This window comes from Peromyscus leucopus, chromosome 9 (genome assembly GCF_004664715.2).
Source record: "Peromyscus leucopus breed LL Stock chromosome 9, UCI_PerLeu_2.1, whole genome shotgun sequence".
Taxonomy (NCBI): Eukaryota; Metazoa; Chordata; class Mammalia; order Rodentia; family Cricetidae; genus Peromyscus; species Peromyscus leucopus.
In genome coordinates, this window is record NC_051070.1 from 25,079,606 (window position 1) to 25,096,023 (window position 16,418).

The 16,418-nt window shown below is 43.5% G+C and overlaps 1 protein-coding gene across 3 annotated transcripts in view; it reads right to left on the reverse strand.

Annotated features, from left to right (window-relative positions):
- Pibf1 (progesterone immunomodulatory binding factor 1) overlaps positions 1-16,418 on the reverse strand; it is a 188,390-nt gene that overhangs the window by 10,918 nt on the left and 161,054 nt on the right. Inside the window, exon 17 of one of the 3 annotated variants that reach the window (XM_037208356.1) lies at positions 909-977. The exons of the other annotated variants lie outside the window; for them this stretch is intronic. Coding sequence (XP_037064251.1) covers positions 927-977 — 51 coding nt within the window. The 3' untranslated portion in view covers positions 909-926. The remainder of the gene's footprint in view (positions 1-908; positions 978-16,418) is intronic. 3 annotated transcript variants of the gene reach the window in all.

Below are 16,418 nucleotides of genomic sequence, written 5' to 3' on the forward strand. Positions count from 1 at the left end.
ATAGCGTTCAGAAGTCAGGTCTCTCTACCATGTAGGCTCAGGGATCAAGCTCAGGTCTCCAGAGCTTAGAGGCAGGTGTCTTAGGCCACTGAACCATTCCATCAGCCCAGTTTTGTCGTTTCTTCAAACCATTTCTTTTTCTATTCCCTGTCAATAAATCCTTTATTAATCCCAATCCATACCTTCTCTCTAACCTTTCCAGTTCTTATTCTATTATATAGCCCAGGCTGGATGTGGTGTCTCGGTGTAGTCCAGGCTGGTATGGATGCTTGATCCCTCTGTCTCTGCCTCCCTGACGCTTGAATTACAGCTGTGGATGACCCCAGCTGGCTTACTTTATTAATCTTCACAGTGTTATGGGGAAAATGTACTCTGCTGTGACAGTGTAACTTCTGTGTCTTATAAACCAAACTCAGGAGGACTCGGAGGCATCTAATTCCATTTCCTTGAAATGTTATTTCTGTCGTTTAGTTCTAAGTTTTAACAGGATTCCTTCATGTTTCCTCTGCCCTTCTAATATTACGTTTATTTAAAATAATTTTCTGTCTCTGAATATTTTAGCTCTGGGACAGGATCTCACCCTGTAGCTTCTGCCCCTGCCTCCCAAGTAGTGAGATTACAGGCGAGCACCATGGCAGCCAAACTGCAGGATTTTGTTTTGTTTGGAAAACATCACAACGTTTTGCTACTGTGTTATGAAAAGATTACTCTCTCAAATCTTTGGAAAGAAATTAATTGTAATACTTTGCATGCTCTTCTCTGTTCCAGTTACTCACCACTGCCCCAAAGTGAGGAAGGGAGTTAATATCTGTTAGTTGTGAATTTTTCACTTTGTGCTATTACTTTTCTTCTAGTTCCTTATAGTTTTTAAATTTTGATTTCTAACTTATGAATGAAGTACAGCTTACATGGTTTCTCTTCTGCGGTTAGGGACTATTTGCCAGAAAGACAAGGTTCATCTGAATGACCTGGTTCATCTGAAAAAGACAGTAGAATGTGTATCTATCCCCGTTCATGTAGGCAAGATGACCTTTCCAGCATGTCTCACTCTAGGGCCAGCATGAAGAGTGCAGACTTCTTCCCACAGAGCTAGTGTCCCTTCTCCTGTCTAATTTTGCTTATTCTTGGTTGACCATTAATTTAGGAAGTCATTTCCAAAAATTAAAAAGTTCTGTCTTTCTGGTATGTAAATACTTAAAATGATTACAATTATGAGAAGAAATAAACCATCACTAAATTAACAAATGAAGAACTATTTCATTATACAAATAAAACTAAGGCTAAATCAACAACAAAACAAAACAGCCAATATTGCAAGCTGGATATGGTAGTAATCCTAAGTACTCAAGATGCAGAGGAAGAAGGACTGAGAATTCAAGGCCAGCCTGAGCTACCTTTGGAGACCACCCCCCCCTCTCTTCCTCTCGCCCCTCCCTCCCACACCCCACCTCTCACTGTAGTACAGTATCTAGAACGGCAGAGTGAAAGGAAAAGACCCGTTTATGCCGTTTCTGATGATGGTAACGATTATTACACACTCTCCATGAGAACTGCTCTCTTCAATCCCAAAGCACACATCTTGGTCATTTACTCCTAAGCATTCACACAGAAGGGTGGCATGTTAGCACAGCTCAACTGCCGCCGAGCAGCTGCTTCATGGTATTGCAGACTGATGCCAATAAATTGCTCAAAGCTGTAAACTCTGCAAAGATGTTGGCAAGGGGACACATAGATAGCATTTCTTGATGAAAATAGCTCTGACAAGTATAATGCAAACTATGTGCTCCCCTGGAGTGCAAGGAAGCGTTTTCACAGATGAGGACCAACATGCCAGGACCAACATGCCAGACAACTCTGTACATCTTTGGCCTTAGGTTATACAAGCTAGAAACCTACCTGGCTTTAAGTCAAGAACATAGTTTCCATAAATTTCATTTAAAGAGATATTTTAAATTATATTATTTATTTTTAATTGACTTTCTTATTTTTATTTTTATTTTTATTTATTTTTTTGAGACAGGGTCTTTCTAGGTAATCCTAGAGGATCTCAAACTCACAGTGAAGCCCAGGCTAGCTTTGAATGTGTGTTCATCATTCTGCCTCAGCTTCAGTATCCCAAGTGCTGGATTATAGCTGTGAACTGCCATGCCTCCCTTTAAAAGGAAAACATTTTGCTATAGAAAATTTCAAAGGCAAGAAAGTGGACTAGCTGGCCATGGTGGTGCATGCCCATGGTGGTTCATGCCCATGGTAGTGCATGTCTTTAATCCTAGCACTTGGGAGGCATTAGCATTGGACTCTCTGTGAGTTCAAGGGTAGCCTGGTCTACATCATGAGTTCCAGGACAGCCAGGGCTACATAGTGAGACCCAGTCTCAAAACCAAAACCAAACCAAATCAAACCTAAACAAAAACACACCCACCCACCCACCCACTAACCAACCACCCACCAACCAAACAGCCAGCAACAAACCAAGCAATAAGCAAACAACAAAAAGAAGAGAAAAAAGAAATCAGGCTAGTAAGATGGCTCAGTGGGTAAAGGCACTTGCTGGCAAACCTAAGGACCTGGTTGTGATTCCTAGGATCCGCATGGTGGAAGGAAGGAGAGGATGGTCCTCTCACCTCCATTCTCATTCTCATTCTCTCTCTCTCTCTCTCTCTCTCTCTCTCTCTCTCTCTCTCTCTCTCTCTCTCTCTCTCTCTGGTTTTTTGAGACAGGGTTTCTCAGTGTAGTCTTGGTGCCTTTCCTCGAACTCACAGAGATCCGCCTGCCTCTGCCTCCCGATTGCTGGGATTAAAGGTGTGCACCACCACTGCCCGGCTCCATACACTCTCTATAGTATCCGCACCCCCCACACAAAATCAATAAACACAAAATTAAAAAAAAAAAAATTAGACGGGGATGGAGAGATGGCTCCAAGGTTAAGAATGCCAGCTGCTTTTCCAGAGGACCCAGGTTCAATTCCCAACACCCACATGGTGGCTGGTAACTCCAGTTTCAGGGGGTCTGACTCCCTCTTCTGGCCTCTATGGGCACCAGATACACAGACATGCATGCAGGCGAAGCACCCATACACATAAAAAAAATAATAAAATGATTAAAACGTTTGAAAGAAAGTGAAGAAGATAGAAGAGTATAGTGTGTTGGGTAGGTTTTGTGTGTGTGTGTGTGTGTGTGTGTGTGTGTGTGAACTTAACACAAGCTAGAGTCATTTATGAAGACAGACTACTGAAGAGGTGAGTCCTATGGGCAATCCTGTGAGGCATTTTTTAAAATTAGTGATTGTGAGAGGGCCCAGCCCATCGGGGTGGTGCCACCCATGGGCAGGGTGCTGAAGGGAGTATAAATGGCAGGCTGAGCAATGCAGGCCGCAGCCATCTTCTGTTCTCGGCCTTTAGTTCTTGCCTCCAGATTTCTGCTCCAACTCCCTGGATGCTGGAGTGTGGCCTGAGAGTTGTCAGGTAGAACAAACCCTTTCCTCCCCAAGTTGCTTTTGGGGATGGTGTTTTACTGCAGCAATAGCAAAGTAACTAATGTAGCATAACCAAGTCTCTTTTCACTATTTGACGTCTACACTAGCTATCATTTTCTCAATTATGTATCAGCTCACGGATTCAGTTAATGTGAATGAGTGTGCATGTACATGGTCTGGGTTGTTGGTCCTTGCCTTATACCCTTCATGTGCCAGGCTAGCTGGCCTCTCAGTTTCTGGGGAGCTGAAATTCCAGTCTGAGGGATGACCAAATTCACACATGTTCCAAAGCTTTGACTCGGGGCCTTATGCTTGAGCAACACGTGCTTACCCACTGAGCCATCTCCCCAGCCTCAACCTTTCCCCCTCCCCCAAGACAGAATTTCACATTGTAGCCATACTAGCTTGCCATTCACTGCATAGTCCAGGCTTGCCTGGAACTTGTGGCAATCCTCCTGCTTCAGACTCCCGAATGTGATCCCTCAAGGCTAGCTTTCAATGCTGTTTTTTCAAAAGCTTTATTGAAACAGATTTCATATGCTACATAATCCTTTTATTTAAAGTGTTCATCAGTTTTTAGTACATAGAAATCCCTTAGCTTGCAACGGCTGGACTTAGGGTTTTCAACCTAACAACGGTGTGTGCAAGGGATAAGACTTCATGTACACTGGGTTCAATTTGGAATCCGATATGTGGTATAACCTGCTCTTCCTTCTCCCCACCACCTCTCCCTCCCTTCCCTACTCTCTGTAGACAAGGCTAGCCTGGAATGAGTTGAGTAGCCTAGGCTAGCCTAGAATTTCAATCCTCCTGTCACTGCTGCCTCATGGGTGCTGGGATGAGAGCAAGCAGCACCGTGCCTGGTGACGGGCACCATGGTCTTCAGGGACAGTGGGCACCGTGGCTGGTGACAGGCACCACGGTCTTCAGGGACAGTGGGCACTGTGCCTGGTGACAGGCACCATGGTCTTCAGGGACAGTGGGCACTGCTGTAGCTGGGACTCAGTCAGTGCAGCTGCTGGGCTGTGTGATTCACATGCCCAGGCCCAGTGTATTTCCAGTGATGTGTGTTCACGGACAGGAGCCAGGGTCATTCCATTCTGCACTGTCAGGACGACACTAAACTAATTACATGAGGGCCAGCGAGATGCTCAAAGGGTAAAGGTGCTAGCGACGGAGCTTAACAACCTGAGTTCGATCCTGGGACGCACACTGCGGAAAGAGAGCACCGAGTCCTACAAACTGTCCTCTATACACACACACACACACACACACACACACACACACACACACACACCCTTACCTGAGATAATCAATACTTTGATATAGCACAGGCTGTATGTGTGACACTGCACAGGTGTGCTTAGCACATTTAGGTGGCTAGGCTATCAGGTTTGGTGAGAGCTGTTTCAAATGCAATTCCACCTTGTATATTTTCTTTTCTTTGGTTTTTCGAGACAGGGTTTCTCTGCGTAGCTTTGCGCCTTTCCTGGAGCTCACTTGGTAGCCCAGGCTGGCCTCGAACTCACAGAGATCCGCCTGGCTCTGCCTCCACTTGTATATTTTCATATCACGGTGAATTTACTGGGATATAACCCATTGTAAGTCTAGGAGTGTCTGTATTTACAGGTACTAGCATAGCCAATTTTAAAACACCTGACACATTAAAAGAAATCTGATTATTTTTCTTTTAAGGAAAGAAATTTGATTGCTGGCTGGCCATGGCGACATACTCCTTGATCTGTGTACTTAGGAAGTGGAGACAGGAGACCAGGAGGTCAAGGTTATTCCTGGCTCCAGAGCTCCATGCCACAAGGCTGGCATGTGCCAGCCCTGGGCTCCCCATCCTGCCTTTATAAATGAAATTAAAAGTCATTTATTCTACACACCTTTAATCCTAGCACTCGGGAAGCAGAGGCAGGTGGATCTCCGTGAGTTCAAGGGCAATCTGGTCTACAGGGCAGGTACCAGGACAGCTGGGACTATATAATAGAGAGATCTCATCTCAAAAAGTTATTTATCCCATATTCTAAGACCTGAGTAGGAATCTTAAACTACAAAAGGAAACAAGAGGCCGACTGTCAGAAAACACTACCAGTCTGCGTCTACGCCCTTGGTCTCACTGTAGGGCAGCTTCCTCTTAGCACTGGCTGTTCTTCAGGGCTGTGAGCGAGAGGAGGTGGAGGAACGAAGGGACAGGGGCTCGTTAGCATTCGCCGGACATTTACAGTGTGCCAGGCTTCATGCTATCACGTAAGATTTAATTTTGTCCATTATAGACAAGGAAGTAGACAGATCTCAGGTTTTAAAACGAGGATTAGCAGGCTGGAGAAGTCTAGTCAAATTCATCCAGTTACTGAGAAAACAGAATCCAAATGCAGGACTGGCTTCAAAGTGTCTATGTATACAATAGTACAGATTACAGATGCCTTTTGAGACACAGCATCAAGCTTGAAAGGTAGCTTCAAGTGATTTAACCCAAACCCATACACAATTAGAATATTCCCTCTCCACACAGTTTCCAGGTGTTGAGCTATCACACTGTAGTCCACAAATATGGACAATTTTATGAGTCAATAAAAATAAAAAAGATGCCGGGCGGTGGTGGCGCACGCCTTTAATCCCAGCACTCGGGAGGCAGAGGCAGGCGGATCTCTGTGAGTTCGAGGCCAGCCTGGGCTACCAAGTGAGCTCCAGGAAAGGCGCAAAGCTACACAGAGAAACCCTGTCTCGAAAAACCAATAAATAAATAAATAAATAAATAAATAAATAAATAAATAAATAAATAAATAAATAAATAAATAAATAAATAAAAATCTCTTCTGACCATATATATGGTCACTAGCACAGGCTTAAAAATAAAGACAAATGAACTATATCAATTTAGCTTTTCTCTGCTGAGCTACTAAGCCACCCAAAATCAGCGGTCCCAGCCAACAAAAGCAAAATGAAGTCAAACATGGCTGGCAGCTCCAGCCCTGGACGGGCCGCCTCCTTTCAACTGCTCGTTGTTCTTCACGTCCTGTCTTTTCTAGACACCCCAGTCCACCCATCTTCGTAGGAGAGAGAAGGAATGCTTAACCATCTCGTTTCTTTACATCATCCCCTAGTCACACGGCTCAGCCTGTGGCTCATTACGTTCCAGCCCGTCCTTCTTGTGATGTTTCTGAGATGACAGAACAGAATGCTGTGTGGTGCTATCTACACTCTGTACATGACTGAGGGCTCACGGAGAAGAACTCCAGGGTTCAGCTGAGTGACAGCCACAGAGAGGTGAGTGGGCTCTTGTCATAGCCTTCAGGACACAACTAACCAGAAACCTTCTTCTAGAGCCTGGATGATCTCAGGGTCACCTTCCCCAGTGATGGTGGTAGAGGATGCTAAAATGAGCACTCTGAAATCTGAGGACAGCGAAGTATGGCCACGCTGAAGTACGGAAACACTAAATGTGAACACATCAAACTAAGCACACACTGAAGAAAACATAGAAGAATGCATACAGTGAAGGATGGACACACCAAAGTATAAATATACTGAACTACTGACAAACTTGTGTGGACACACCAAATATGGACACACTGCAGAAGTCCAGCACACTGAAGAAGTGTGGACACACTGAAGTATGAAAACCCTGAATATAAACACACTTAAGTATAGACACACTGAAGTGTGAATGCACTGAAGAGTAAACATGCTGTATGTAAGATGTATGGACACACTGAAGTGTGAACACATTGAGAGTAAACATGCTGTATGTAAGAAGCATGGACACACTGAGGAAGCATGGACACACTGAAGTGTGAACACATTGAAGAGTAAACATGCTGTATGTAAGAAGCTTGGACACACTGAGGAAGCATGGACACACTGAAGTGTGAACACATTATGTAAGAAGCTTGGACACACTGAGGAAGCATGGACACACTGAAGTGTGAACATATTGAAGTAGCTTCTGATGAAATCTGCTGCTGTTGCTGACTTGGCTTGGCCTGTCCTAAACACTATTCACTTAGTTGCTCTCTACTTTCTGGCCTTTACTATTTTGGCATAATCTAATAATTCTTTGCTGTTTTTTTTTTTTTTTCTCTGTGGTTCACATTCAGTATCAGCTTTAGTTTTTAAACCCGCTTCTCCATCGTGAGCACTATATTTCAGAGCTTACTTCAGGGCATGTAACTGTCTCTGAGTTGTATTCAAACATTCCACTCTTCTCTTAGTGTTAGCTTCTTGATATGTGAGTAACAAGATCAATGACCTGTTAAGTTGACATCAAAATATCACAGATATGGTTAATTCTACCATAACCTAATGCCACTGCTAGTATTTTCTCCTTGCTACTGCATATTTCAAAAGACTTGGAGTTTTTTAGCTGTGTAGTGTGTGTCTTTATGTCCTAGAATTCTTTGATTTGTCATAAGCTACTATTATTCTAAGGGAGTCATAAAAATAGAGGATTAAAAATGATAACAAGGGCCGGGCGGTGGTGGCGCACGCCTTTAATCCCAGCACTCGGGAGGCAGAGCCAGGCGGATCTCTGTGAGTTTGAGGCCAGCCTGGTCTCCAAAGCGAGTTCCAGGAAAGGCAGGAAAGGCGCAAAGCTATACAGAGAAACCCTGTCTTGAAAAACAAAAAACAAAAAACAAAAAACAAACAAACAAAAAAAAAGATAACAAGGTCACTCGGTGGTGGCGCACACCTTTAATCCCAGCACTGGGGAGGTAGAGGCAGGCAGATCTCTGTGAGTTCAAGGCCAGCCTGGTTTACAGAGTGAGATCCAGGAAAGCTGCAAAGCTACACAGAGAAACCTTGTCTTGAAACCCTCCCCCCTCAAAAAAAAAAAAAAAGATAACAAGAAGCTTCTTTCTCTCTTTCTTTCTTTCTTTCTTTCTTTCTTTCTTTCTTTCTTTCTTTCTTTCTTTCTTTCTTTCTTTCCTTCCTTCCTTCCTTCCTTCCTTCCTTCCTTCCTTCCTTCCTTCCTTCCTTCCTTCCTTCCTTTCTCTTTTTCTCTCCCTCCCTCCCTCCCTCCCTCCCTCCCTCCTCCCTCCCTCCCTCCCTCCCTCCCTTCCTCCTTCTCTCTCTCTCTTTCTTTTTTTTGGTTTTTTTGAGACAGGGTTTCTTTGTGTAGCTTTGTGCCTTTCCTGGAACTCACTTTGTAGACCAGGCTGGCCTTGAACTCACAGAGATCCGCCTGGCTCTGCCTCCTGAGTGCTGGGATTAAATGTGTGCTGCACCACCACCACCACCACCACCACCACCACCACCACCACCACCACCACCACCACCACGACGCTCTCTTTTTTTCTTAAAGATTTATTTATTTATTATGCATACAATGTTCTGCCTGCAGGCCAGAAGAGGACACCAGATCTCATTGCAGATGGTTGTGAGCCACCATGTGGTTTCTTGGAGTTCAAACTCAGGACGTCTGGAAGAGCAGCCAGTGCTCTTAACCGCTGAGCCATCTCTCCATCCCCTACTTACTCACTTCTTACTAACAAAGATCAGGGCTGACAAAATGGCTTAGTGTGTAGAAGTGTTTGCGACACAAGCCTGACTACCTGAATTTAATCTTCATAAGCCATGGGGAAAAGCCTGGCGTGGCAGTGCACACCTGTAAACCTGCACCTCTATGGCCAGACAGGAGGCACATCTAGACGAGTCAGGAAACTAAGGGCCAGCTAGCCTGCAGGACACAGGACAGCAGAAAAAAGACAATGAGGTAGAAGGCAAAAGTGACTCTCCAAAAATCATCCCTTGACTTCCATAGATGCACATGTCATGTGTGTCCCCCCACCTCCACACAAACCTTAAACAAAGAAAATCCAGACAAGTGTACTTACTATTTAAAGAAAATATTCAACAAACTCCTAAAGTGCAATGGGAAAAATACCTATTTCATCATTTAAGAACAAAACAAGACATTCAGAAGTTGACAAGTCTCTACAATACATAACAAATATGAAACTGTGACAGAAGAAGCCAAAAGCGTATTTCTACACCGATAAAATATTTTTATGATGGGATAATTTATGGCTCTACAAAAGCCAGAGAGCTTTATGTGCAGGAAACAACAGAGGTATTTAAGAATGTCAAGGAGGCATTGACTAAAGGCAGCAGAACCACAGCAGACCAATTCGGACCTCCATCTGCTAAGTTCTCTACAGTGTAAACAATGGTCCCCAAGAAATTCAAATGGCTGGGCATGCTGGTACATGTCTATAATCCCAGTACGTCACGACTGAGGCAGGAGGATGCTAAGTTTGATGCCTGCCTGGAATTCATAGTGAAGTCCTGTTACAAACAAATTTAAGTCAATGCAACTCAAAATTCAAGGAGAATTAATGTCAGAAGCATGGACAACTGAGATTAAGTTGCTCCTGTGAAATGTGCATAAGCCCATCACACAGCTTGCGTGAGGTCTAAAGGCAATGAACAAAGACAAAGGGACTACATGGTAAAATAGAAATATTAAACATACTTTGATCAGGTTACCCTGAGATGGACCTGTCTCTGTGTGCTCAGCAGTAGGATTACAACATGTGCCACTACATCCGGCTTTTTGTTCGAGTGCTAGAAACCTAACTCAGCTTTTCAACCTTGAGGGGCAAGCACTTTACTGATGGAGGTATCCCCCAAGCCCCTAAGTATCAAATATTGTTTAGAAAAAGATGTGTATTTTGTGTGTATGGGGCTAATCTTTTTTAGTTAGGTTATTATCATTATTTTGTGGTGGTGGTAAAGATTGAACCTAGGGTTTTTTTTTTTTTTTATTCAGAGCTGAGGACTGAACCCAGGGCCTTGAGCTTGCTAGGCAAGCGTTCTACCACTGAGCTAAATCCCCAACCCCGAACCTAGGGTTTTATGCATAGTAGGCAAGTACTTTGCAGTGTGGTGCAAGGTTTAACTAACCAGCTTAGGCTAGCCTCAAACTCATTTAGCAATCCATGCAGGCCTTGAACTTGTTCCTCTTGTCAACAGTTTCGAGCAGATGAGGTTCCAAGCTGTGCTACCAGCCATGAACAAAAAGATCTCTCTTCTTTTGAGTTTTAGAAGGAATAAGCAAAAGGCTTGTCTTTTAAGGTATACCTGGTTAGAAGGAGTCTATAACTGTCCCTGAGTAGGACAGCTAGTACAATATCCTTGACTTCAAAACATTTAAAACAGTATAGAAGAAGAATTTGTAACAGTTCAAGATGTAGTTATCCCTTGAATATCCTCAGTTATGAATTCACAAAGTTTACATGGAAAAAAGCTTTCTAAATCTCTGTCTAGGCCTGGGGACGTAGTTGGGTGCCAGTGCATGCACATTGCTTAGCCTCCTACCCAGACCTGCAAAAAGACCGAAACAACAAAAGCAACAACCAAACCAAATAACCAAACCAAAACAAACAGAACAAAACTGGACAAACACAGCCAAAGTAACCTTACAGGCAAACACTAATACTGTATGTGTGTGTTTTATGTTTTCACTATAGCAATTCTTTTCTTAACACTCATTTACATTTGTATTTAATTTTTAATGTTTTGCATATGCTTTACCACTGACTTAATATTTAATTTGAAGCACACTACCACTGCTGATTAGAAATGTACAAACCTGAAAAGCAATTACGTTTTCATTTAAGGAAATATTAGCTTACCTATTTAGTGGTGCCCCCCCCCCCTTACATCGTATGTAGAAAGTAACTGACTGGGTATATAAGAAAAAAAAAATGTAAAAAGCTATTCTTAAGAAACTTTCCAAACAGTTAGGTATGAACCAAAAAGGGTGACACACATATAGAAATATGCAGTTTGTTGGAACCCTTTATGAAGTGGATTGCCTAAGGGGCACTTGGGATGTGAAATGCCCCTGAAATCTTCCGAGAAATCACAAAGAACATACGAGTTAGACTCCAGGAACATAAACAGACCATCAAAGAACGATAATTATACCGTGACTTCACTTTTGAGAAAGCTGCCTAACTGCAGGGTTTGCTGCCTTCTGCTAGGTGATATGCACTCCGGTAAGAAGTGGGTTTTCTAGGCCAAGGAAGTCAGCCCAGTTCTCAAGGGAGTGTGGCTTTGTACATTCTAGGGGCTTGGTAAAGAGTCCTTGATTCATTCGGCTTAAATGCTAACTGAAGTGACCATGGGTAAGCGTAAGCGACAGGAAGGCACAGGAGACATGCTAGGTCCTAGAAGCAGATGCCTCATGTTCTAGAAATGCTGAGTATTCCTCAGAGGTTTGATAAGCAGGGGCTACTGCTGCTCCAGTGACCAGGTCTTGGGTTTTCCGAGTAGCGCTATGCTAGACAGACCTTCCAGACATGACTTTCTATTGGCTGCTTTCAGACAGGACTTTGAAATTGTTCTAGGATTGTCAGTCTGTACTTTTCCAGTTAAAACGGTACCACTAATCAGAAAGAAACCGTTTTGGAGGGGGAGGAAATGAGATACAAATTAAATGCCAGTTTCTAAAGCTTTGATAGCTGGTAGTACAATTACTATTAAAAGATAGGAAAGAGACATAATTACTTTAATAGACATTCAAATGGATACTTACCACGTGCTAACTAGTGTAGGAAGGTAAGGACTGAAGAGGAATGTGGCACCCTACTGGGATGGTAGAGGCTGAGTGCTAATAGAAATACTAGCAGGCAGGAAGCTGTGCCAAGTGTGGGGGCATGCCTGTAACCACAGCCCTTGGAAGGATGAACAGCATCATCGAAGTCTACCTGGACTACATGACAACTTGTCTCAGGAAAAATAAAAAAAGTCCAAGCCTTCCTTTGTCCAGTTTTGGAGGTCTAAGTGTCAAAAGATAGCATTTAAAATGGCTTTGAAATGGAAAGGAAAAGAATATTTACAATCCTCCTGTAAAGCCACTCAAAATCTTTCTTTGTCGGTGAGGAAACTGAAGAGAGATGGGGTCATCATCTGGACTGCGGAGCTGTTAGGTGGAGCTCAGATAGGAACCTAAGTCTTCATTTAATGTTCCATTTTTGTGTTTTGTTTTTAGGAATGTCTCACTAGGCAGTGTTATTGGCCCTGAATTTGTGACCTTTCTGATTTAGTCTTTTAAGTGTTGAGATTTACAGGCCATGCCAACCACACCTAACTGGAACCCAAGTTTTGTTTATCTGACTGTTAGCATTTTTTAAAAAGCATTTAAATATGTGAGATAAAGAATTTAAACACAATTTTACTTTTACAGTTTCTGTTTCAGACAGGAACTCACTGTAGACCAGGCTAGCCTCAAATTCCCTGGCCAAGGCTGTCATCAACTCCCAGTCCTTCTGCTCTATTTCTCAAGTGTTGGGACCACAGACACAAGCCAACACACTGGGTCCAGCCTTCCATTAAGGGCAGAGAATGTGTGCACAGTTTAAGGAGGGTAGAAGGCAGAATGTAGTCAATACCAGCTGCCCATCGTCTTCACAATCATACACCAGGCGCTGAGAGCTGGTAGAGAAATATTACACTACTATAAACACATAACATTTCAGCACGGCGATTCTTTTATGCTGCTATAACATACAGCATTCCTTCGTTATGTAGCTATTTAACAATTCTATTTTCTTTAAAACTCATATACTACTGTGTCTTTTCCATTAGAAAATCTCATCAGAAGCAGGGTGTGGGCTGGCGAGATGAATTAGCAGGTGAAGGCACTTAACTCCAGGTTGACGAGCTGAGTTGGAGCCCCAGGACTCACATGGTAGGAGAAAACCAATTCCAGAGAGTTGTTCTCTGACCTCCAAATGCATACTGTGTGCTCCCTTCACAAAATAAATGTTTTTAAAGAAGTAGCTGAGTGTGGTGCCTGTAGTCCTACCACTAAGAAGCTCTCTCAAAACTAGGCCACCCTGAGCTATAATAAAGAGTTCTAGGCTAGCCTGGGTTACAGAGAGAGAGAGAGAGTGAGAGAGATCCTGTCTTAAAAACAAATCATCATTAGATGGGAGCGTGGGTGCTGCTGCCCTGGAACTCACTCTGTAGATCAGGCTGGCCTCGAACTCACAGAGATCTGCCTGCCTCTGCTGGGATTAAAGGCGTGCGCCACCACAGCCTGGTGGTGATGGGAGCTTCTTAAACTCTATCTGTTATGGTTTGGACATTATCCCTCAAAGGTCTATGTGTTTAAAGGCTTGGCTTATTGGTATGGGAGATGGAAGGGTCTTTGAAACCAAGTGTAGTGGGAGTTGTTTAGATTAGTGTCTTAGAAGAGGATAGCAGGACGCCAAACCTTTCCTCTTTCTCTCTTTCACTTCCTGGCCATGAGGTGTGAGCAGTTCTGCTTTGAATCTACTCCCACCACGACATGCTGTCTTGCCACAGGTTCAAAGGCAATGGAATGAACTTATGGGCTACAACTTCTAAAACTATGAGCCCAAATTAACTCTTTTCTTCACAAGTTGATGATCTCAGGCATTTGTTATAGTGATGGAGGGCCAAAACCACAAGCCCTCCAAATTAACTTTTATCTCCAATATTCTGTCTTCTCTTCAGAACAGAAAACGGCAGTCTCTTCCAAAGCTGCATACAGGTCATGCGCTGGCCTGAAGCCTGAAGCCTAACACTGCCTCTCAGACCTTTAATGTCTGTACTTGGCTCCTTATTGTCATCAATTTAAATTCCAGTTTGAGGAGATAAAATACCTTTTCATTTTTTCCCCCCGTTTTTGAGACAGGATCGTACTACAGAGCCTAGGCTACCTTCCCACTTGAAATCCTTGTGTTTTAGCCTCCCAAGTACTGGGATGGTAGATGGGTGCCATTATGCCCAGCTAAGAAGCAAAATATCTTCCTCTGGCCCCTCTATAGTTGTATCCTACTCTCTTACTCCCAGAGCTCAAGGCTTGCCTATTTCTTCTCCGCTTTTCTGTTTCCACTGCTCATAGCATTACGATCGCCGTTTGGGGCTTTTCAAACTGCTATACAAGTATGTTACACACAAAGCTCAGAGTCTTACTATGTAGCCCTGGGCAGCTGAAGCTTGCTGCTATAGAGTGGGCTGGCCTCAGATTCACAGCAAGCTGCCTGCTTCCTCTCTCTCCTGAGAACTGGCACCAAAGGCTTGTTGTGCACCACTCCCAGTTAAAGAACATAGTTTCTATAAAGACAGTCTTACTATGTAGCTCTGGTTGTCCTGGAACTCCCTAGGTAGGCCAGGCTGGGCTTGAACACAGAAATCTGACTGCTTCTGCCTCCCAAGTGTTTAAAGTTGTATGCCACTATACCCAACCCCTATGTTTGGCTTGACTTCTCTTAAAGATGCATTATTTAAAATTGAATAAACATAATGAGCTTAGTATTTTACCTTTCAATTGCTTAATGAATTTATAGGTACAGATGTGTGTATACCCCTCTACGTACATTTCCTGTTGCTTTGACGCAGGTTTCACTATGTAGTCCAAGCAAGTCTAAACCTCACTCTATAGCCCAAGTTGGTCTTGGATTTCAGACCACCTTGCTTTGGTCACCTAATTACAAGTATGTACTACCAAGCCCAATTATAAATTGTTGTTGTCTTTTGATGGTGCTGGAATTGAACTCAGAGCCTCATAAATGCTAGGCATGTGCTTCTACCACGGGTCTAAACCCCCAGTTAATGGATATATTTTAAAACCATTTCTCAGGTTTTTTTTTTTTTTTTTTTTTTTTTTGTTGTTTCTTTCTTTCTTTTTTTTTTCCTTTTATTTTACAATACCATTCAGTTCTACATATCAGCCACGGGTTCCCCTGTTCTCCCCTTTCCCACCCCTCCCCTTCCCCCCAGCCCACCCCCCATTCCCACCTCCTCCAGGGCAAAGCCTCCCCCGAGGACTGCAATCAACCTGGTAGACTCAGTCCAGGCAGGTCCAGTCCCCTCCTCCCAGACTGAGCCAAGCGTCCCTGCATAAGCTCCAGGTTTCAAACAGCTAACTCATGCAATGAGCACAGGACCTGGTCCCACTGCCTAGATGCCTCCCAAACAGATCAAGCCAATCAACTGTCTCACCTATTCAGAGGGCCCCATTTCTCAGTTTTAATGTTGATTATGTTATGTTAAATACCAACAGCTCTTCAGAGACCTAAAAAAAATTGAACAATGCACAAGAAATTCTGAGATCAAGTCTTAAAAACAAATGCTGATGTAATTCTAGTCCTTGGGATACTGGGGCAGGAGGAAAGCTCCAAATTTGAGGCCCCGCCTGAGCTAGCTACATAGTAACTGCAAGGCCAGCCTGGGCTATAGAATACAACGGTCTTAAAATATCAAAAATAAGCAAACCGGGGCTGGAGAGATGGCTCAGAGGTTAAGAGCACTGACTGCTCTTCCAGAGGTCCTGAGTTCAATTCCCAGCAACCACATGGTGGCTCACAACCATCTGTAATGAGATCTGGTGCCCTCTTCTGGCCTGCAGTCATACATGCTGTATACATAATAAATAAATCTTAAAAAAAAAAAAATAAGCAAACCAATAGAAAATATAGCAAAAATTGGAAAAAAGTAGAACTGCTTTGCCCCAGCTTATAGATGCTCCCAGTCCAGTTTCTTTCCAAGGTGTTATTTTTGGGAAAGGGAGGCATTCAGTTAGGACAATGCAAACAGGAGAAGCTTATGGCGTAGGGAAAAGAGGGAGGGAAGGAGAGGGGCTGATAAAGGAAGGTGTGATGCTTTGGCTATGGCCTCCTTTGGCCTGAGGATACCAAGTCAGACTAGGAGGCGGTCTGGATGGCCAGTGTCCCTAACACTTTACACTTGCAGGCCCAGCGGCTGTAGTGGGTGGCTCACAGACTCCCTTGGTTGGTTTTAAGGCCATGAATCTTTGTTTCAAATATCATTCCTCGCAGCACCCCCTATCTCTTTGCTTTCCAATTGCTTTTGTTTTGGTTTGGCAACTTTTTTTTATAGTCTTCTTTATTGTGGAGATGTTAATGGATTCATGAGGCCTCTGCAGTTTACCATTGCCCCCTCT